Source organism: Terrapene carolina, unplaced genomic scaffold (genome assembly GCF_002925995.2).
Source record: "Terrapene carolina triunguis isolate 2854851 unplaced genomic scaffold, T_m_triunguis-2.0 Scaffold132, whole genome shotgun sequence".
In the NCBI taxonomy this organism is placed as follows: Eukaryota; Metazoa; Chordata; order Testudines; family Emydidae; genus Terrapene; species Terrapene triunguis.
Window position 1 is genome coordinate 13,981,201 of NW_020664483.1, and position 22,444 is coordinate 14,003,644.

Sequence of the window (22,444 nt, forward strand, 5' to 3'; positions counted from 1 at the left end):
GCTAGTGATTTAAATCAAATCCACCCTGATGGACAGCCTTCACTGTGCATACTCTGCATAAGCAATCATCTAAATTAATAACACCAAATGGATTTAAAAGGTTCTTAAAAGTAGATATTAGCCACAAGTTTCTTGAACCATGGTTTCCTCCTGGGACATTGTATACCAAGTTCCAAGCCATTGTAAACATTCTCTTTTGGCTGAATTGTGAACCTTTAAAAAACTAAACAAACTGGCACTAGTGACAGGTTTTCCAATGTAAAGAGTAGTTAGTGTTGAGATTGGACTGGAATTTTAGTCCAAACTATTTCCTTAAAGAGTGTGTGTCTTTATTCTGATTTTTGGCAGGGTAATAAAACCTATTGTTTACTATTTTTGCCTAATTTATCACTAAGGTTTAGGCAAGCGTCAATGTATAAATTACTTTATTTGTCTGTAGGTTTCCTGGCAGTTAAAATAACTGTCGGTACATGCCATAGATACATTTGGGGGTTGCTGAAAAGGATCACAAATGAAGACAACAAAGATAAAACTATACTTGGAATTAGGGATAAAATATGGCTTGAGTTTTGACTCTCTACCTTTCAACCACTTTTACTAATTTACATGATGAAAGGTGCCTCATGCAGGCAGAGGTATTTGGGGGTGAGCTTTGTGCTGTATCATAACTAAATAATTTTAATAAATAAGATCTCAGCCAGTTAACCTTCAAAACTTAATTTTCTCTGAAACTCCAAACTTATTGTGACACTTTCATACTGCGTCACTCATTTTCTACATTGACCACTCCTGTGAACAGTCATTCGCTTTTTAATCTCACCCCAGTCTGACCTCAGACAACAGTTTAAACACAGCATGCCCACTAAAGTATGAGGTAGCTGCAGATAATTTGGAAGACAAGAATTCTTTTTCGTCTGTTATTTATATGTAATTGGGACATTTGACAATGTAGTCTTGATGAATTGCTTTTGCAATTATCAGATGCTTTTGTGTGCAATCTCATTTTATGCAGCCATGGTTATTACCTTTCATTATAGTCCTGAAAAAAATTACTTATCTGTGGCTACTAACTGTGTTTACATAAAACAACGAGGAGTCCTTGTGGCACCTTAGAGACTAACACATTTATTTGGGCATAAGCTTTCATGGGCTGAAACCCACTTCATCAGATGCATGGAGTGGAAAATACAGTAGGCAGGTATAAATACACAGCACATGAAAAGATGGGAGTTGCCTTACCAAGTCGGAGGTCAGTGCTAACAAGACAATTCAGTTAAGGTGGAAGTCGGCTATTCTCAACAGTTGACAAGAAGGGGTGAATACCAAGACAGGAAAAATCACTTTTGTAGTGCTAATGGGGCCAATGTAATCAAGGTGGCCCATTTCAAACAGTTGACAAGAAGGTGTGAGTATCAGCAGGGGGAAATTAGGTTTTGTAGTGACCCAGCCACTTCCAGTCTTTATTCAGGCCTAATTTGATGGTGTCCAGTTTGCAAATTAATTCCAGTTCTGTAGTTTCTTGTTGGAGTCTGTTTTTGAAGTGTTTTTGTTGAAGAATTGCCTCCTTTAAGTCTGTTGTTGAGTGTCCAGGGAGACTGAAGTGTTCTCCTACTGGTTTTTAAACGTTATAGTTCTTGATGTCTGATTTGTGTCCATTTATTCTTTTGCATAGAGACTGTCTGGTTTGGCCAATGTACATGGCAGAGGGGCATTGCTGGCACATGATAGCATATATCACATTGGTAGATGTGCAGGTGAACGAGCCCCTGATGGCGTGGCTGATGTGGTTAGGTCCTATGATGGTGTCCCTTGAATAGATATGCGAACCGAGTTGGCAACGGGGTTTGTTGCAGGGATTGGTTCCTGGGTTAGTGGTTTTTGTTGTCTGGTGTGTAGTTGCTGGTGAGTATTTGCTTCAGGTTGGGGGGGCTGTCTGTAAGTGAGGACTGCCTGTCTCCCAAGGTCTGTGAGAGTGAGGGATCGTCCTTCAGGATAGGTTGTAGATTTTAGATGATGCGCTGGAGAGGTTTTAGTTGGGGGCTGTAGGTGATGGCTAGTGGCATTCTGTTGCTTTCTTTGTTGGGCCTGTCCTGTCCACTCCATGCATCTGATGAAGTGGGTTCTAGCCCACAAAAGCTTATGCCCAAATAAATGTGTTAGTCTCAAAGGTGCCACAAGGACTCCTAGTTGTTTTTGCTGATACAGACTAACACGGTTACCACTCTAAAACCTGTGTTTAGATCAGCAATTAAAATTATTTTTTTCTGTCATTGTTATCATTATGGGGGAGTAGCCATGAGCTTGGGCTGGTAAATTTAACAATTGCTTTGGTTTAGTGTTGGATTAGATTTGTCCATATGCCTGCAGGATTGAGGCATAGGTAGGTGAGTAACTTGAATCACAGGAGTAACCCTGTGATGCTCTGCTTATATGTAGAGTTACTCTTGTATGTGTTTGCATGATTAGGGCTCTAGCTTTATAGAAGTTAAAGTTGGAAATGAACAGTTAATTATATGCCAAAGAAAATGGATTATTTATTTGTATTGCAGTAGCTCTTAGAAGCCCTAGTCATGGATGAGGACTCCCTGGTGCTAGGTGCTGTACAAACACAGAACAAAAAGACGAGATCATGAAATATGGTAGCAATTGGCAACAGTTGGTCTCCCTCCTTCCTGCCCTCCCTCCCACCAGTTCTCTAGCATGAGCAGCAACTGAAACTGACAAGCAGTGTGTTTATTTCACTCTGCTTTGGGCAGTGGTGCTGCAGACACAGGAATGTACTTCTCTTTGTGGGATGGTTTTAGAGGCATAGGAAATCATGACATTCTCCTGCTCACGCTAAGGAAGTTTAAGAGCCTAGTAGGATTTAGAAACAATGGGAGAAATCTTGTGGCTTGCAATTAAATACTTAAAGCAGTAGAACATGAAGGCTTTCTTTTATTTTGTCATATTCTGTACATTTAAACAATATTCTTCTGATAATTCCATTATTTTTGATTAAATAACACAAGGTAAACTTTTACAGACCATTTGGCAGAAAATATAAGGTTATGGCATTTATTCAGCAAAGTATTTAAGGACATATGTAGTCCAAAATAAAGGCCAGTCTTCATCTGAATGAATAATTACATATGTTTCCCTTAAGCATGTGCACTTATACATCTCTATGCATCAAATAACAAAAAAAAAAAACAAAAAAAATCTTGTTGATGCTGTATTAAATATATATACATTGCTTTAAAAAGACCTGCCACTTGTTGACAAAAATCTCAGCTTTCATTTATAGCTTGATGTTAATGGAATGGAGCTGAAATTCACACAACTATTTCTCTTATAACTCTGCACTCTTTAGGAGTCCTTGCAGTATCACTTGTAATTTCTTACCAGACTTGTTTAACTTAAGTTGGATCCAGTTTTGGACCTACATGTATTTCTTTTCAACAAATAATACACTGTGGCCTTTTTTTCCATTTTGACAAGACTATTAATAGGCTAAATTTTAAAAATAACTTTTCCACTTCCATAACTTTTTTTGTTTAAAAGTATAATTTTGGACTGTGTGCACTTAACCCTTTCTGCCTTCCACCCCCACCCCAAAACACTACCACATATTAAAATTCTAATGTGGACAAGGCAAATTGTAATTTTGACACTTATTTGCTGCTTGAGTAAAGTTAACCTTGACCAGCTAACATGCTAAAACTACAACCTGTGTCATCTATATTAGGATTTAAATATGATTTTTTATTTTTTTAAAAAAATGATTGTATGAGGGCAGGACCTTCAAGGTCAGTGATTTTGGGTGCTTAGAGTTGGAATGAAAGGCTGTGTAGTCAGGATTCTGCTAATTTCCACATTTCATAAGTCGCACATGCACAGATTTTTAGCATACATTTAATAGTTTAGTACTTTAGTGAGGTCTCATTCTGTAAAAGTAATTGCATTTTAGTAATATATTTCAAAACACTGATTAGAAGTATTATCACAAATAAATCAGTCACAAAACATGTTTTATTCCCTTATGTGCGAAGTCATAATACCCAGTGACTTGCAATGGGTCTCCCATGCAATGGGAATTAACAGGGTTTTCCAACATAAATGCAGGTTGGATAAGTTAACTTGCTTTTCTAAAAGTAGTTAGTATTTCACAATAACAGTACTCTGTCTCGGGTAATTTGGTAATTGCATTGTTTCTTCTGATATGTGAAATATGGGATCCTGATTTGTACTGATTGGGCCCTAAAGTTGTTGCTGAATTTGGAGACATGTTACAACATGTATCAAGGACTACAAACACTTACAAAGTGTGTTGCATCTTGGGATGCTGCTTAAGCTTCTGTAAAAGAACCTGCTACATCAACTCAAACTGCGAATGAAAAAATAGCACTTTCAGTTGTTTTTAAAAAAGTAGTAAACTGGTAGACAATTCTTTTATTGTAGGAATAAATACCAGAATTTCTCTTAAAAGAAGAGCTGCATGTGCATTTGAAAATTATTAAAAAGGGAAAATGTAGTTAATAGGTTCTAAAAGTTTATTCTTTTTCTGTAAAATTAAATGTTTGTTTTTAGTGATTAGGAATTGTAGCAGGTGTCCTGACTTACATTTCCCCCATGTTGCACCACAGTATGTGCATTGCAGCACTCTTTTTTCCTACCTGCAAGACAGTGCAGTCAGGAAAATGGCTACTGTGAGCTTCCAAGCAGTAATTACACAGTCATTGAATTCTGACACAGTTTTGATTTGTATAAACAATTTCACTATTAAAACAAATGTGCCTCTTGCATTATTACAAAAATATTTCAGTGGAATATTATTTTAATTTAATGACTACTCTATATAAACTTTTCTTTTAAGCATAGCTTCCTCTCTGAATAATCTTTGTAAATACAACTCAATTTGAAGCATTTTTTCCCTATTCCTCCTTAAACAACTGTTCAGGATGTTTCTAAATCCCAGTTTTATTTGGCAATAGTTTTCCTCTGTTACAGAGAAGTGGTTGTTTAACGGAATCAGCAGAAATTAAATTAAGCAAACTCTTCTGAGCTTACAATCATGTCCACTCGCTTGCTTTGGTAACTGTGAAGGGGGGAAAAAAGTGGCAGTAACTATTTTCTGATTTCCCCTTTGACATACTATGGATCAATATTTGCAGACTTTATTGATCATTTATTTATCTCTGTAAATATGAGTAATGATCAGCTTTCAGCAGCAAAGTGCATGCTGAAGTGACAGGCAAACTATTTCTTTAGGTTGCTTAGTAACATATTACAGTATGAAAATGCTCATGATAAAAACAGGTTATGTAGACATATACCAGGAACTAACTGACTGAGGACAGCCTGAAAGTTCACTGTCTAGATTACTACAACATATTTTTTATTTTTGGTCAGACAAGTTAGTCTTCCACACTGTGGAAAACAAACATGTATTGCTGAAGAGCATTATCATTATATTTTCTTTGCTATTCTAGTACAATATCGTGATGCAGTTGACTGAGTCCAGGTTTCTCTTCACAGATATTTGTATCTAGATTGTGGGTCTTCCATAATTTTATTTCTTGAAATTATTCTTGTTTTTCCATGCCTTTTATTCTCCTCCAAACTTCTTGGTATTTATACATAAGATATTTTTGATTGGCAACTTGTATTTTTCTGGGTACACTAATATAACAAGAAAACAAGTCTGGATTATATATTTTTTTTTAAAAAGATGCCTACAGCATTGCTGCTTTTAGATGCATTAAACAAGCTGCTTGGAGTTTAGTGAGGGCATGATTTTTCCCACCCTTCAACTTCTTTCTTATCTTTTTAAAAAAGATTATAGAAAAGCAATGTCTCAAGCTGGCACGTCCCAGTTTCAAGAAGTCATTCGACAAGAACTGGAATATTTAATGAAAGTTGAACTTGAGAAAATACTTGCAACTGCACCTGAGAATGAGCTAGAGGTAAGGACTACAAAAGATGTAACTCTAAAAATGCCTCTATATAACTTCTCTTGTTTAAATGAATTTTGTGGAGAGAGAGACTGTCAAAAATACACAATAGGGAAGATATGGTACAAAATAGGAGGAAGGGGAAGAGAGATCATGCTTAGTTTAAGGGTTGAATGTGGAGGACTAGTACTCAAGGCTTTTGGCCACCAAGATAATGAATTATTGAATTGGTAGCTGGAAACATTCACAAATAAAACCTGTTTCTCCAAACCTTTCCCCCTCTCCTGCTCCACAGTTTGAAAAAGCATGTCTCCAACAGACAAGTAAATGTGACTGACCCTCTCTGTTAAATTTTTTTAAATCATACAATACATAGACTAACCAATAGTCTAACTTGCTAGTGGTTCCATACTGTATGTAAAACTTAAATTTCAATTGAAAGAATATGAAGAATTTGAAAAGATGTGTTCAAGCTGTAATATTTTCCCTCCCCAATCAAATTGAAACTGAAATTATAAAAATACATAAATGTTTATAGTAGTCCACAGAAACATATCCAAGAACATAAAATGTTAACTTAGTTCAGAGAATTTAATCACTTCTCATGGTGCTTGGAAGTGGGTTATCACCAAAATTACTCTGATTTTTTTTTAAAACTGAGCCAGTTTGAGAAGAGAACAGAAGTAGAGTAACAAACAGTCAAGTTGTTAAAATGTGACAAAGTAGTCAAGGTGAAGACCTTTTTATTCAGTGATTGTTTTAACAATTTGACCGAAACTGAAAATTGTAGCAAGATGCACACAAAGTTGTCTATTATCTGAAATTTGTGAGGAAGACTTTGTAATCTTTCCCTCTCAAGGTTTTTTTAATGGATCTTCTGTGTTAGGACAATATGCTTGGTATATGACTGCAGTTGTGTAGTCAGACTAATATAATCCCTACTTTAGAATGTGCTGTGATTCTGTGTAATCTTGAGAAGAGTAGGGTTAGGCCTGGACCCTATGTGGAGGAGAGACTTCCAAGGAAAACTTAAGTTATTGAAGGAAGTGATGCTGGTGATGCGGAGGGTTGCGATCTTGCCTCTGAGTTATTACTGAACTTTTCACCATTTCTGGTTATTAAAGATCCTACATACTCCAAGGAATAGGAACATTATACCTTGAGGTCCTGGCCAAACTTAATTTAGGTAATTATGTATTTGCCAACATTTTCAAACAAGTGTCCTGATTTTTTTGGTGGGAGCTGCAGGTACTCGGCACCATTAACTTAGTGACATTTAGTACTTATTTAGGACCTGCACTACAGGCACTTCGGTTTGAAAACTTTGGCCATTTTTTCCCACCTTATTCTCCCTGCAGTTTCAACTGGATAAGGTGTTCTGTGCTTCCTGTCCTAAGGTGTTATGCAGTGTTGCTGTGTTTCACCCCAAAGTTGGCTGCATTTAAATGTTGGATGAATGATTCTTATGAACAGATTGTACATCAGATTTGTAAAATGCTTTTGTGATAAACCTATGTAAACACAAAATACCATTATTTCTAAAACTCATCCACTCTCTCCCTCTTGTAGCACACTAAAAAAGACCTTGAAGGGTTTAAGAAGCTATTCCACAGATTCTTGCAAGAAAAGGGACCTTCTGTGAACTGGGAGAAAATTCAGAGACCTCCAGAAGACTCTGTAAGTTGCAATAAAATGACAACCACCAATGGGATCTTAAAATTAGTAATCACTGCTTGCATTGAAATATATTGTCAACAATACAAAGCACATAATTGCCATGTTTAAGATAAAGTGGAATAACAATTTAAATAAATCTTTATTGCAGAGAGAACTAAAACATGGGTCTATGTTGTACGTACTCATGAATATCAGGTCTTCCTTAACATATGTACATAAGTTCTCTCCTAGTATTATTCTGTTAACTGGTCCATTGCTTAAAAAAAATGGTAATAAGTACAACTTTGCTGTTTAATCTGATGCTTTGCAATGAAAGGTAATTTGTGGTGTCGGGAGTATGCAGGACATCTAGAGTCTCCATCTCACCCCTTCCCCAAATGAAAACATGTTGCAAATCCCAGATGACATTGACTCTGACCATCAGTTTTTACTAAATATTTTGAAAAAGATGCATAGTACGTGGCCTGGATTTTATAGCTCAAAACTTTTTCTGCTTTACAATAGTTTATATAAAATCAAGGAATTAGGAATACAGTTAATGTTGTTTAAAGAACACAATTTCCCTGCAGTATTGTATAAAGTGTGGGAAGAAAATAACTTTTGAAGTGAGAGGGTGCAACAAAAAAGAGTAGATTTTCCCACAAGTATTTCTATAAAGGTAAGCATTGTTCACTGAACCAAACCTTGTTTTTAATTAATTCTTCTATGGCCCTAGGCTCTTTCTTGGCTGTTTACACATCTAACCTTTAGTTATGAATGTGAGAATTTTTGCTCTCCCAGAAGAGTAACCTGGTATATTAAAACTGAATTGGAGTCATGAGATGTTAGTATCTTCATGAGTTGACTGGCATTGTTTGCCCCTATGCTATTTGTCAGCAGTGATTGAATTAAAGATCCACTTTGCAACTGAAAAGCATGCTGCAGAATAGAATGTTCAGCTGCCTGCAGAATAGATGCTGATGCTGCTCTCCAAAGTGGTGTTGAAAGATGAAGTCTTGTAGCGAGTCTAAGGTCTGGTCTACATTAGGACGTTAGGTCAGTATAACTACGTTGCTCAGAGTGTGAAAAATCCATGCCCCCAAGGGACACAGTTAAACGGACCTAATCCCGGTATAGACGGCACTAGGGCAATGGGAGAATTCTCCTGTCCACTTAGCTACTGCCTCTCAGGAAGCTAGAGTACCTATGCCAATGGGAGAACGTCTCCCGTTGGCATAGGTAGTGTCTTCACTGAAGTGCTACAGCGGTGCAGCTGCGTCGCAACATCATTTTAAGTGTAGACAAGCTCTACATTTCTTCCAAATCTAGTCATCTTAACTTTAAAATTATTTTCATGCTATGAGGACTTCAGTAACTCAGACAGAGGCTATGGGTCTATTACAGGAGTGGGTGGGTGAGGTTCTGTGGCCTGCAGTGTGGAGGGGGTCAGACTAGATCGGGGTGGCCAACCTGTGGCTCCGGAGCCACATGCGGCTCTTCAGAAGTTCAATATGCGGCTCGTTGCATAGGCACTGACTCCGGGGCTGGAGCTACAGGAGCCAACTTTCCAATGTGCCGGGGGGTGCTCACTGCTCAACCCCTGGCTCTGCCCCCACTCCACTCCTTCCCGACCCCTCCCCTGAGCCTGCCATGCCCTCGCTCCTCCCCCTGCCCCCCCCCCAGAGCCTTCTGCACACCATGAAACAGCTGATCGGGAGATGTGGCGACGGAGGGGGAGGCACTGATCAGTAGGGTTGCTGCTGGGTGGGAGGCACTGGGAGCGGGGGTGGGGAGGGGGTGCTGATGGGGGGCTGCTGACGTATTACTGTGGCTCTTTGGCAATGTACGTTGGTAAATTCTGGCTCCTTCTCAGGTTGGCCACCCCTGGACTAGATGATCTCAATGGTCCCTTCTATGAGACTCTGTCCTACTTTGTGTGAAGTCTCCCTGGGGGGAGAAAAATGTGCCTCCAGTATTGCCCCATGTACCAGATAACAATACTGTGTAAAAATAGCTTTACATAGTGCAGAGGCCAGTACCAGTATGATGATTATTCAGTTTGGGTCTGGTGTGACTTCTGGAGCCAGTTATAAAATAAAATGTCAATTCCGCAATATCTTAGTCATTGCTGATTAATATTTAGTAGTTGGAGGGCTATGATATAAATGTCAGTGTCTGTTCTCAAAGCACAAATAAAAGGGTCATTTTAGCTCATGGCTGAAAGAAGGGCTATATTGGGGGGAAAATGAGTATCTCACCTGTCTTCTGCTTCGCTGGTTCTTCGCCTGGAGCCTAAACTTCCTTCAGCCATACAGCCTGTTCATGTGACCTATGCTCACTTTTTTTTTTTTAAATTGTATTGTTCCATAGCTCTGCATCATCATGCCACTTAAATTATTCATGTGCCTTGCTCAAAACCATAGATGTTATCCCATTACCTATCATGAACTCAGAATCAAACCACACTACTTTACAAATACCATTGAGGTAAATAAACAACTTGGGGCGGGGGAAACCCTCCTTCCCTGTTCCTCCTACTACATAATTATTCTTAGTTAAATAAATTTATCTCTGGTGTGATGTTATGTTATAATAATTGTATCTTATTGCTCCAATAAACAGCTTTATTTTCTCCACAAAGGCTAGGTCTACACTACTCGCCTGAATCGGCGGGTAGAAATCGATCTCTCGGGGATCGAATTATCGCGTCTCGTCGGGACGCGCCAATCGATCCCCGAATCGACGCTCTTACTCCACCAGCGGAGGTGGGAGTAAGCGCCGTCGACGGGGAGCCGTGGAGGTCGATTTTGCCGCCGTCCTCACAGTGGGGTAAGTCGGCTCTGATACGTCAAATTCAGCTACGCTATTCGCGTAGCTGAATTTGCGTATCTTAAATCGACACCCCCCCCACCCCACCCCCCGTAGTGAAGACCTGCCCAAAGTTCATTTGGAACTTACATGAAGCTTATAGCTTCATTCCAATAATTTTTCTTGCGTATGAATGATGGTAAATCTCCCTGATACCCCTTGAAATTCATTTTCTATTTGTATCCAAGGGAAAAATCTTATAAAAATTGTGTGTATAAAAGTATCTTGCCTTAAGTTTGGTACTAAAGGCTCAAAACCCAGTTGCTGTTGCAACAAAGGAGAGCGCAAGCTTTTACAGCTGGTGACATATTGAATATCTATGGTGCTGCATAACATAGTTCCTTTAAAATTATTCTCAAAAACTATTCTGCAGTATGACAGTTACCTGCACCTACATTGTCAGTTGACAATATTCTAATCATAACTGCACATTAACACTGTGTGTAAAGTTGAACTCTAAGTTTGTCCAAAGCACGATTGCTGAGAACTGATATCTTTATGGCTGGAGTGCTGACACTCATAGCTTTGTCCCTTAAGTAATGTGTCCAAGTCCCAAATTAAAGTTATAGTAATAGGAGGACATTAAAGTAATAACAAAAGGGGACGGTAAACAAAGGGAAGATATGAGCTCTCGGCACAAAATCAAGATATTGAGAACAAAATTAATTAAGGAACCAGAGGACATGAAGAGAGGCAATCAAATAATTTCTTATGCGCCAATGCTAGGAGCCTGGGTAACGAGCGATTCCAATTCTTCTTGTTTATCTGTGAGCATAAATTTGATCTAGTTGTTGTTATTGAAACCTGGTGGGATAGTTCTCGTGATTGGAATGTTAAAATCAATGGTAATCTATTTAGGAAGGATTGGGTGGGCAACAGGAGAGGGGGAGTGGCTCTCTGTCAAAGGTGGCATTGTGTTTCCGAGTCACTGATAACTTCGAAGAAAATGATCTTGAATGCTTATGGATCAATGTCCTAACAGATAAAGCACAAGATGTGTTAGTGGAGGTCAGACCACCAAATCACAATAGGGAACAGGGTGATTGGCTCCTTACTCACCTATTTACAATGTGAAGGGAAAAAAAGCTACATGATCCCGGGGGACTTCAATTTAAGTGATCTATGCTGGATGTCTCATGTTTCTGGTACTAAAACATCCTTGAAAGTTCTAAATATTATAGATGACAGTTTCCTAACTAAAAAAAGTGTTATATCCAACACAGAGGAATTATACATTACACCTCCCCTTGACCAAGAAAGAGGAACTGAACATAACTAAACATTTATAGTAACTTAGGTACAAGTGGTTGTGACCTTATCACATTTTTAATGTGCAAACAGAATAAAGTCCAGACCAGTTATATGTACGTCGTGCTTTAATATGGCCAATTTCACAAACGTGGAAACAACTATGAGCTAAATCAGCTAGGAGGAAGAATTTAATCAGATAAATATGAATAATTGGAAATTTTGTAAGAATTCTTTACTAGATGCCAAAAAGCCACAATCAAGGAAGAAAGCCATATTGATTAAAACACCAGTGTGATTTAGAGTGCAAATGAAGGCTGCTATAAAAATAAACAAACAAATGGAAGAAAGGGGAAGTAGAGAGTAATGAATATAAATCAGAAGCTGAGAATTGTAGAAAATTGATAAGGGAAGCAAAGGGACATGTGAAGTCTATGGCCAGCAGAGTTAAGGACAATATAGAGTAAGTATATAAGGAACAAAAGGCATCCTAACTATGGTACTGGTCCATTACTAGATAGAAATAGTAGAATTATCAATAATAGAGGAGAAAAGGCAAAGTGTTCAATACATTTCTGTTCTGTGTTTGGCGAGAGGGAACAACTATCTTCATTCCACAAATATTTTAGGAAGATGTTAAACAGCAGCTACTAAAGTTAGATATTTTTAAATCTGCAGGTCTAGAAAACTTGTATCCAAGAGTTTTCAAAGAGCTGGTTCAGGAGCTCACTGCACTGTTAATGATTTTTTTTTTTTTTTTCAATAAGTCACCAGGAATTTCCTGAAGTCTGAAAGAAAGTGAATGTTGTGCCACTATATAAAGAGGACATATGGGACGACTGGGTAGTTAGAGAACTGTCAATCTGACAGCAACCCTGAGCAAGATAATGGAGTGGCTGATATGGGACTTGATTAATAAAGAATTAAAGGAGGGTAATATAATTAATGCCAATCAACATGGGTTTATAGAAAATAGATCTTGTCTAACTAACTTGATATATTTTTTTATAAGATTACAAGTTTTGTTGATAAAGGCAATAATGTTGATGTAACAAACTTAGACTTCTGTAAGGCATTTGAGTTGATTGATTGACATTGATTAAAAAACTAAAATGATATAAAATTAACATCGCGCACATTAAGTTGATTAAAAACTGGCTAACTGATAGGTCTCAAAATGTAATTGTGAATGGAGTACCACCACCGAACGGGTGTGTTTCTACTACGCTATTTGATAAAAATATTAATGACCTGGAAGAAAACATAAAATTATTACTGATAAAGTTTGGAGATGACACCCAAATTGGGGGAAGCGGTAAATGATGAAGAGGACAGATTACTGATACAGAGAGATCTGGATGCAAGCAAACAATATATGTTTTAATATGGGTAAATGTATAAATCTAGGAACACAATGTATGCCGTACTTACAGGATGGGGGAAGCAGTGATTCTGAAAAAGATTTGGGGGTCCTGGTGGATAACAACTGAAGATGAGCTCCCAATGCAATGGTGTGGCCAAAAGTGCAAATGCAATCCTTGGTTGCATAAACAGGGAATCTTGGGTAGGAATAGAGAGTTTATTTTACCTCTGTATTTGGCACAGGTGGAACTGCTGCTGGAATACTGTGTCCAGTTCTGGTGCCCACAGTTCAAGAAAAATGTTGATAAATTGGAGAGGGTTCAGAGAAGAGCCATGAGAATGATCAAAGGATTAGAAAATCTACCATATAGTGATAGATTCAAGGAGCTCAATCTCTTTAGTTTAACAAAGAGAAGGTTAAGGGGTGACTTGATTACAGTATATAAATAACTACACAGGGAACAAATATCAAGAATGGGCTCTTCAGTCTAACAGAGAAAGATATAATGCGATCCAGTGTCGGGAAGTTGAGTTCAGATGACTGGAAATAAGGCCTAAATTTTTAGACGAGGGTAAATTAATCATTGCAACAACTTACCAAGGGTTATGGTGGATTCTCCATCACTGACCATTTTTAAATCAGTATTGGATGTTTTTCTAAAAGATCTGCCCAAGGAAATATCTTGGGGTTGTTCTATGACCTCCTGTAGAACACAGGCTAGACTAGATTATCATAATAGTTCCTTCTGGCCTTGGAATCTATGAAAAATTGGAGTCATCCAGTGCTAACATTAGGTGCTAACAATACTATGTGATAGTTGCCATCCTTGGGATAAAATGGATCACAGAGATTTCTTGAGTTGATATGTGATGGGCTAAGTGGAATCTAAATCTCTCCGCACTTTCAAAAAGATACAGGGAATAAATTCTACACCCTGACTTTCTAAGTTGCAGTTCTGCTGTCCAAGGCTGAGAGCTATTCTCTGTTTGCCTAACCTCTTGGTACACTATCAATGTTTAACCCATTACTTTTTTCTAAAGGACTTTCAGATGTATAGAGAATGAAAGCTGCTCATATAAAACACATTTCTACTGAATATCACTTCTGTAGTGATGTTCTGTGCTAGTGAGCATGGCTAGGGCATTCGTTAGATAAATATTGATAATTCTGTTCTCACAGAAGTTGATCTAAGCAGTGGAACATTAGGTAACTCAAAAGCAGGGATGAAGATATAATTTTAGAAAGGCCTCAGGGTACCGACTTGAACACTGAGTTCTTCATGAGTAATGTTTACTTGTGGAGAAAGGGAGAAATCTGTATGTGTGTCTTTAACACTGTTATGCTCTCAGCTTTTTCATTGATCTCCTTTCTTCCAGAGATGATGATCTTCCATAATTAAAGTTGTGACTAACTTTCTGTTGTGTCCAACTCATATTTTAACACACAAACTCCATCCCCCAGATTTTGCCAAAGCTGCTGATGTAGAGGATATTATGCCAGAGGCTGTCTTTTTGGGAAGTTTGTTGGAAATCTGACAAAGCATTAGTTATGACCGTTTTTGATTTATTTCAAACGATCAGTTTCTTGAAAATTCCTGACTTTTGACTTGGGAATGTTGTATCTCAAATACTTTGACCTCAAAACTCCAAATATGGTTTATTATAGTATCCCTAATGAGAACTGGTGCCTTTGATTATTGTTGAATCAATTTGGTACGTGGTCTTTTTTTAAACCTATGAGAACTCTGGCATTTATAATCTTGACCCATATTTGATGGAGTTCAAGATGTGCAGAGCTGGAAAACTTGAGTGCATGAGTTTTTAAATGACTTAAAAGCCTGTAAACAATTCAAATGTCATATGCCTTTGTGGTGGTTTAATTTCTCCTGCTACTTGGATGTGTTTTAAATTTCCAAAAGGAGTAGAGCCATGAAAGCAAGGAAGTTTACAAAGTTCACCAGCTATGTAAAAATGACGTTTCAATGAGAGCTTCTGCTTAATGGCATATCTGAGCTCAACAGGAACAGAATTTCTCATTGAGCTTCCATGTGCTGACAAGCCAGGGCAACTCATTTGTTGCCCAGGAGTTCTGGTTGCATTCGTGGGTATTCAGTTCCCTCTGCCAACATGTCTGGAACATTCTATAACAGTACATTATAAAAATATACTAAAGCAATCATTAAACTTGTTTATAAATCAAACGGGATGATGATAGCTTTATAATAAACTCCCAGGGATGAGGAGGCATGAAAAATATGGAGGTCAGGGATGAAACAAATACCAGTTTGGGGAAAAATTAACACCCTAGGGGCCGTGACAGTAAAGGTCACCAATTTTAGATGAAATGAATAAAAGTTTTTTTTCCTATCATTCTGTCAGAAGGCTCCAGTTTTACAGCTAGGACCTATTCCTATTTGGAGCCATAAGGAAAAAGAGGATCAACTTAACGTTAGTCTGGCCCTTTTTAGAAAGCCAGAGTAAAGAACATGGGAGGGATGGAGAGAGGGATGTAACTTAATCCTACTTGAGTAAGCCTGGCACTTCATTCTGCATAAATTGCAAGTGATGGAAAAGGCCTGCTGGAAAATCTACTGGGAGGGAATTGCGTTAGTGGAGTCCTGAGGTGCTATGTTGATATGGTGAGGTCACCTGGGGTCTGAGGGGAGCAGCCTGCATGATTCGGGCATGGGAGGGGCTTGTGATACACGGATTTTGATAAGGACATGACTGAATATCAAAAATATACTTAAACTTGCCTACTACTTGAATTCATCTCAGTAAATTAAGTTACGAAGGAAAAGAACCAATATCAACAACTCCTACCCACTAGCAAGTAGTCTTATGTTTCCCAGGGTTGAGGACAAGATAGTTGATTGTATCCATCTTGTGCTATTACTCAAGCAGTCCTCTAGAGTTGAATTTTAACACATTATTATACCCTATTTAAAAAAAAATGCCCTCAATGTCTTGTGTGCACGTTGACCAACATGGGTGCTGTGTTCCTCTCCACTGCCTGTGATGCCAGTCTTAGTGCTCCCTTTGTCTCCCACAGATATCTCTATGCCTTCATCCGCATTGCTCCTTACACTTGGAACAAACTTGTAAAATCTATTAGTCAAACTCCGAGCCTTACCTCATTCACATCACTCCTAAAAAATACACATCAGCATTGCCTAAAAAAAATAAATGTAGCTTAAATCCCCTCCCACAACTTCTGCATTGCCAAGAAGTGTATATGTCTAAAATGAGTAACACTAACCTTATTTCTGTAAATCATGTCCTTCCTTGTCCCTTCTGTTCTCAGTATGTCTCTGTCTTCACTTGTCCGTCATATCCAATGTTTATAATGTAAGCTCCTTAGAGCAGGAATTGATTTCCTATGCATTTCAGTGAAGCACTTAGCATGCTCATGGGTGGGTAATAAGACAGTGCTGTGTATAAGAGCTGAGTGAAATGATTGAAAGGATGCAGCATTTTTTGACAAGTCATTTAGGCAGGAATTGCAGAAAGCAGATGTCGGCTTGCTGCTTTTCCTAAACACACATTCAGAATCCGGTAGCTGTCCTCTCATCAGTCTTTCCACTTTCTTATATAAATGCCCTCTTATGCTGTATAAGTCACTCATGTTTTTTTAACAAATCCATACTTGCAACCTTCAGGCTTCCCTCCCATTTGTAGTTTATTCAGATACATCCTGTGTGCGGTGAAGTTACCGTATCCTGAGTCCTGCCTCTTCCATTTATTCTGTGTGCTTCCTCTTGAAAATATAGCAGAATAGATGAACTATGGACAGAATAAATTTGCTATGAACAGATGGTATTCCTGAACGGATGTGCATTTGAAATAGCACAGAGGGACTGCCATCAGGGATAAAGATCACATTCTGTCCGTGGTTTGGCATGTTAATGTTTTGAAAACCTGCTCATAACAAAGACCCTTGCAAGGATCTTACTTATGCCACCTAGCTCCCGGATAACATTGCTAAAGGATTTCCCTTCACATACACTCCTTATAAAGTCCAAACATATTGGTGGTGTTTCTCTAGCATTGGCCACTATCTGCTCAACAGAAGAGACCTTCTCCATACCATGCAACTGCTTTCTGGCCAACCCTTGTGGTTTGCTCCCAAACGTGGGGCGTTCTGGTGCTGAGCTTTGATAGCTGTAGCCAACTCATCCTTTCTGCAAAAGTGATTGGAACTTCTTTTAGTTTCAAATGGTGCAGTTTCCAAATAATCACCCTCTGGCAAGGGGAGGGATAGCATTCTTCCATGCAGGGGGGATAGCATTAAAAAGACACTGCAGAGGGAGTGCTGAGCACTCTCAGGTGTCACTCAAGCACATGCTTGGCTGTCTTTTGTGGGGGAAGGGCGGGGGCTGGGCTAATACCACAGACTGAGGCCCTGTCTTCAGCTGGCCTTGAACCCTTTCCTCTGGAGGAGGTGGAAATTTTTGTAAGGGATAATGCTAATATGCTAGTCATTGTTATATGCTGGGTGATTCCCATGGCTTCCAAGGGGATGGCAATCTCTAGACTTTGCCACTCCGTGTGGAATGAATTCTGGGGAAGGGGAATAATGTGTTTCAGTTCATTCCCCCCACACCTTCTGTGTCCTTACTGCTTTTGGCTGGTAATTTGTCCCTTTATGGGAGGATCTAGCTCTGAGGAGTGGGCTGGGGAGATGAGTCGGGTTTCTTGAATAACCAGCTATACTTGAAAGTCTGCAAGGGGGGAAAAGATGTAGGGGATTTTTAATTGTGCTGGTATGTTGTGTGAAACTTGTCTTACGCCAGGCTTATATGCATTTTGTTTCAAACCTACTGTGAAGCATCTAATACTGGTCACTGTTATAGAAAGGATACTGGAGTAGATGAACCACTGGTCTGATACAGTATGATAATGCCTAAGGTCAAATGTTGTTTATGAAAGCTTGGTTGCTTGACTTGTGAAAACTGCATTATTACAGTTTCTAATATTTTAGAGTTCATGGACTTGTTTATGTCCTTTTCCTCCCAACAAATGGATCACTTGTAGTGATTCTTTCGTTTGACCATGATGGCTAGATTGCAGTCTTCTTTGAAGCTCATTCTAAAGCAGGGGTGGGCAAAATATGGCCCCCGGGGGCAGTGTTTGTGGATGCGGGCAGTGCACGGAGACCCACTGTCCCCCTCCCCCCAAGGGGCACGCAGAGACGTGCCAGCAGCAGCCTGCCGCAGTCGCTTCCGGGAGCGGCGTGGGACCACGGAATGCAGGCAGCCTGCCTGAGCACTGCTGCCTGCCGCTGGCCGGGAGCCATCTGTGGTAAGCGCCTTCCAGCTAGAGCCTGTACCTCGCACCCCAACCTCCTGCACCAGGTCAGAACCCCCTCCTACACCCAAACTCATTCCCAGACCCTGCCCCCCAATCTCCTGCCCCAGCCCGGAGCCCCCTCCTGCACCAAACTCCCTCCCAGAGCCCACACCCCTCACCCTCTCCTGCACCCCAACACTCTGTACCAGCCCGGAGCTTCCTCCTGCACCCAAACTCCCTCCCAGACTCCACACCCCCTCCATTAATATAGTAGAAATGTGCAGCCCGTGGCGACTTACCAAAATTCGTGGAGTGGCCCCCCTGCGAAAATTATTGCCCACCCCTGTTCTAAAGCATCCAAGTTCTCTTTTCCTTTGAAGTGTAACTGCAGTAACCGAGTAACCGTGCTTGGCATTCAAACTCTCTCCTCTAACTTGACCCAAAGCCATGGGCTTGACGCAGGAGTTACTGGGTAAAATTCTATGGCTCTCAAAATCTACAAAAATTCTCCTGCTGCTTGACTCAAATAGCATTGCCACCAAGAATGCCTTACACTGCTCCCATAATCCAGCAAAAGAGTGTGTATGTCTATTTAAATATAAACATAAAATAATGCAACACGACTATGTATAACTGTTCTTTCCCCATCATTCATTCCCCGAGTAGCTGAGTTTAGCTTTGATTGGTGCTGGTTTAAAATGCTGACTTTTACCACGTACTTTACAGTGAGCTGGCTGTAGCTATTTTTTTTAAATTTTTTAAACGAACTTGGACTTCTAATATCAGTCTCTTAATTCTCTGCACCTCTCTTCCTGGAATAAATGAGCTTCTCTTCCTAGGCTATAAATAAAACAACTCTACAGAACTTGAAAGCCTCTTCTGTCGTAATATTAGTTGAATAACCCTAGGTATTGGCAGTTACGTTCCTGTTAATGAAGAACTGTACTGTGTTACTCTGCAACATAAAGTACTTGTACGGGCAATATGAAAAGGCCCTTTTTATTTTTACGGTTGTTCTTTGAGCTGTCTCTTTCATGGAGACTTGATATTGATGCTATTATAGTAGGCTGGCTGAGGCACGTTCTAGTGACCTTTTACTTGATTTGGATTCCCCCAGCGCTCTGTGTTGGTGCTTATAGCTGACTTGGATTGGAACTCAGGATAAATTCCAGATTACCAACATTTGAATCTTTGCTGTAACCTCTGGATCACACGGTGACAGTCTAGGATTGTGTGTGTTTAAAATGAGTTTGCCCTACACCCACGGGAGAAGAGTCATTTAGGAACCTGAATTTCTCAGAGTTCTCCAAAATCTTGCTGGGTGAGGAGGGGTGCTTTCTGAAGACCCCACTTATGTAAAGTCCCCAATCTCCCCCTCCGTGGCACATGCCACCCTTAGAAGCCAAGCTGCAATTGGCTGAATGTTATTTGTATTTTCCCATCCTCCTCCTCTGCCATTTCTTGGGAGGGAAGTGGGAAGTAAGAGTAGAAGTCCTAGGGGGGAATTAGTGCTGTTTTGAGCCTGCATCCACTCCCTTTGCCCTGCTTAAAGGGAGGGAAGCATCAGGGCTAATGTATGGGATTTTATTTGACACTATGGAAATTGAATCTTGGATTACATGATAGTATCCTTAAAACCATTAGGGGATAGTGCACACACATTCTTTTTAGAAAATGGAACTGTTCCTCAGAGGACCCAGCAGCATACACTTCTAAAACCTGCTCTCTGTTACTCCACAAAGAAAGCGTACCTATCACTTCCCTTGAATGTTTACTCCCTTTTCCACCTACTGACTTGATGAAGGAACAGATGTTTCATCTATTACTAATCACACATTTATGCATAAAAAACCAGGATGCTACTAGACCTTTCAGAGTACTTAGTATGTACTTTTTAGGTTCAGTGGATACATAAATCACTGTCTTTGGTATAGTTTTTAAAAAAAAAAAACCAAACTTGCCATAAATCTTTTCTAGATGATGGTGTAAAAAAAGTTTGTTCAGCTTGTGGTTTTATTTGCAATCTCCTGGTAAAGACAACTGAAACAGTCAATTTGATTGTTGTGTTTACAGCAGTGTACTTAGAATCTGAAATCTGAAACGTATCACTTCACACAAGATTTGGGGGTATGAATATTTTAATCTTTACATCACTTAAATACCACTTAAATACCATTTAGGAAGCTCTGCTACATAACGGAGGCATTAAATTAAATTCTAAATTTCTTAAGAGGAATCTTGATGAAGATTCATTGGGCTTATATTTGCAATATCAAAAATAAACAGCCATCTTTGTGGAGTAACAGAGAGCAGGTTTTAGAAGTGTATGCTGCTGGGTCCTCTGAGGAACAGTTCCATTTTCTCTAGCATGTAGAATGTGACTAGCTTCTGAAGACGTAACATCTTTAGTTAATTTATAATGGAAAGTTAAGTAAATTCATCTTAATCTTTCTTTCTTAAAAAGGTGTTAAATGAGGGGGTGGGGTTTTTAAGGTTTGTTTTCCCGGATAACTGCTTTAAACAAGCTAATTAACAAGTAAGGTAAGATATTTGGCCAGATTCAGTTCTCATTTATATCGAGGGAGGGAGGTGGAAATCTGGAGCAGCAATGTTAATTTGATGCGACTCTCATAATGGAGTTACTCCAGATTTATTACTGATATAATAGAGTAGTAGTAGTAGCTGAGCCTTTGCATCTCCAGGTTGAAACTTTGAGAGCTGGTATTTGATTTCCTAATTTCACACTGCAGAGTCACTAAGGATCTCTGTATGTATTACTTTACTGATTCCTCATCCCCTTCACCACTTCATATGTTCTCTCAAGAACAGAAAGAGAGACAACTTACACTAAGATCTTTGGGAGAGCTTTTCCATCTTGACTTTTTAGATTCCAAAGCCAGAAGGTGCCACTGTGATAATCTAGTCTGACCTCCTGTAAAGTACAGGTCATAGAACTTTCCCAAAATAATTCCTAGAGCATATCTTTTAGAAGAAACATCCAATCTGGATTTAAAAATTGTCGGTGATGGAGACTCTACCATGACCCTTGGTAAATTGTTGCATTTAATTACCCTACCTTAAAAATGTAGGCCTTATTTCCGGTCATCTGAATTTAGCTCTCAGCCATTGGATATGTTATACCTTTTTCTATTAGAATTAAGAGCCCATTATTAAATATTTGTTCCCAATGTACGTATTTACATAATCCTGTCACCCCTTAACCTTCTCTTTGTTAAGATGAACAGACTCAAGGAGCTCAATCTATCACTATAAGGCATGCTTTCTAATCCTTTTATCATTCTCATGGCTCTTCTCTGAACACTCTCCAATTATCCTTCTTGAACTGTGGACACCAGAACTGGGCACAGTATTCCAGCAGTGGTTGCACCCGTGCCAAATACAGAGGTAAAATAACCTCTCTACTCCTACTTGAGGTTCCCATGTTTATATATCCAAGGATTGCATTCGCCCTTTTGGCTGCAGTATTGCACGGGGAGCTCATCTTCAGCTGTTATCCACCACGACCCCCAAATCTTTTTCAGTCACTGCGTCCCAGGATAGAATCCCCTATCCTGTAAGCATGGCCTGTATTCTTTGTTCCTAAATGTATACATTTACATTTAGCCATATTAAAGTGCATATTGTTTGGTTGCGCCCAGTTTTCCAAGTGATCCAGATCCCTCTGTCGGTGACCTGTCCTTTTTGTTGTTTACTGCTCCCTTAATTTGTGTGCTATCTGCAAACTTTACCAGTGATGATTTTATGTTTTCTTCCAGGTCACTAATAAAAATGTGAAATAGCATAGGGCCAAGAACTGATACCTGTAGGACCCCACTAGAAACATACCCGTTCTGTGATGATTACCTAGTTTACAATTACCTTTTAAGACCTATCAGCACATATTAAATGGATTAAAAACTGGCTATGTTAATTTTATATTGTTCCACTGTTTTAATCAAAATGTCATGCGCGTCCATGTCAAATGGCTTACATAAATCTAAGGCTATTACATCAACACTATTCCTTTATCAAACAAACTTTCTACCTCATAAAAAAGATTGACAGGATCTATTTTCCATAAACCCATG

At 39.2% G+C, this 22,444-nt stretch overlaps 1 protein-coding gene across 2 annotated transcripts in view; it reads left to right on the forward strand.

Annotated features, from left to right (window-relative positions):
• UGP2 (UDP-glucose pyrophosphorylase 2) overlaps nucleotides 1–22,444 on the forward strand; it is a 43,285-nt gene that overhangs the window by 6,449 nt on the left and 14,392 nt on the right. For both annotated transcript variants that reach the window (XM_024208408.2, XM_024208407.2), the window contains exons 2-3: nucleotides 5,818–5,945; nucleotides 7,503–7,610. In XM_024208408.2, coding sequence (XP_024064176.1) covers nucleotides 5,832–5,945; nucleotides 7,503–7,610 — 222 coding nt within the window. In that variant the 5' untranslated portion in view covers nucleotides 5,818–5,831. The remainder of the gene's footprint in view (nucleotides 1–5,817; nucleotides 5,946–7,502; nucleotides 7,611–22,444) is intronic.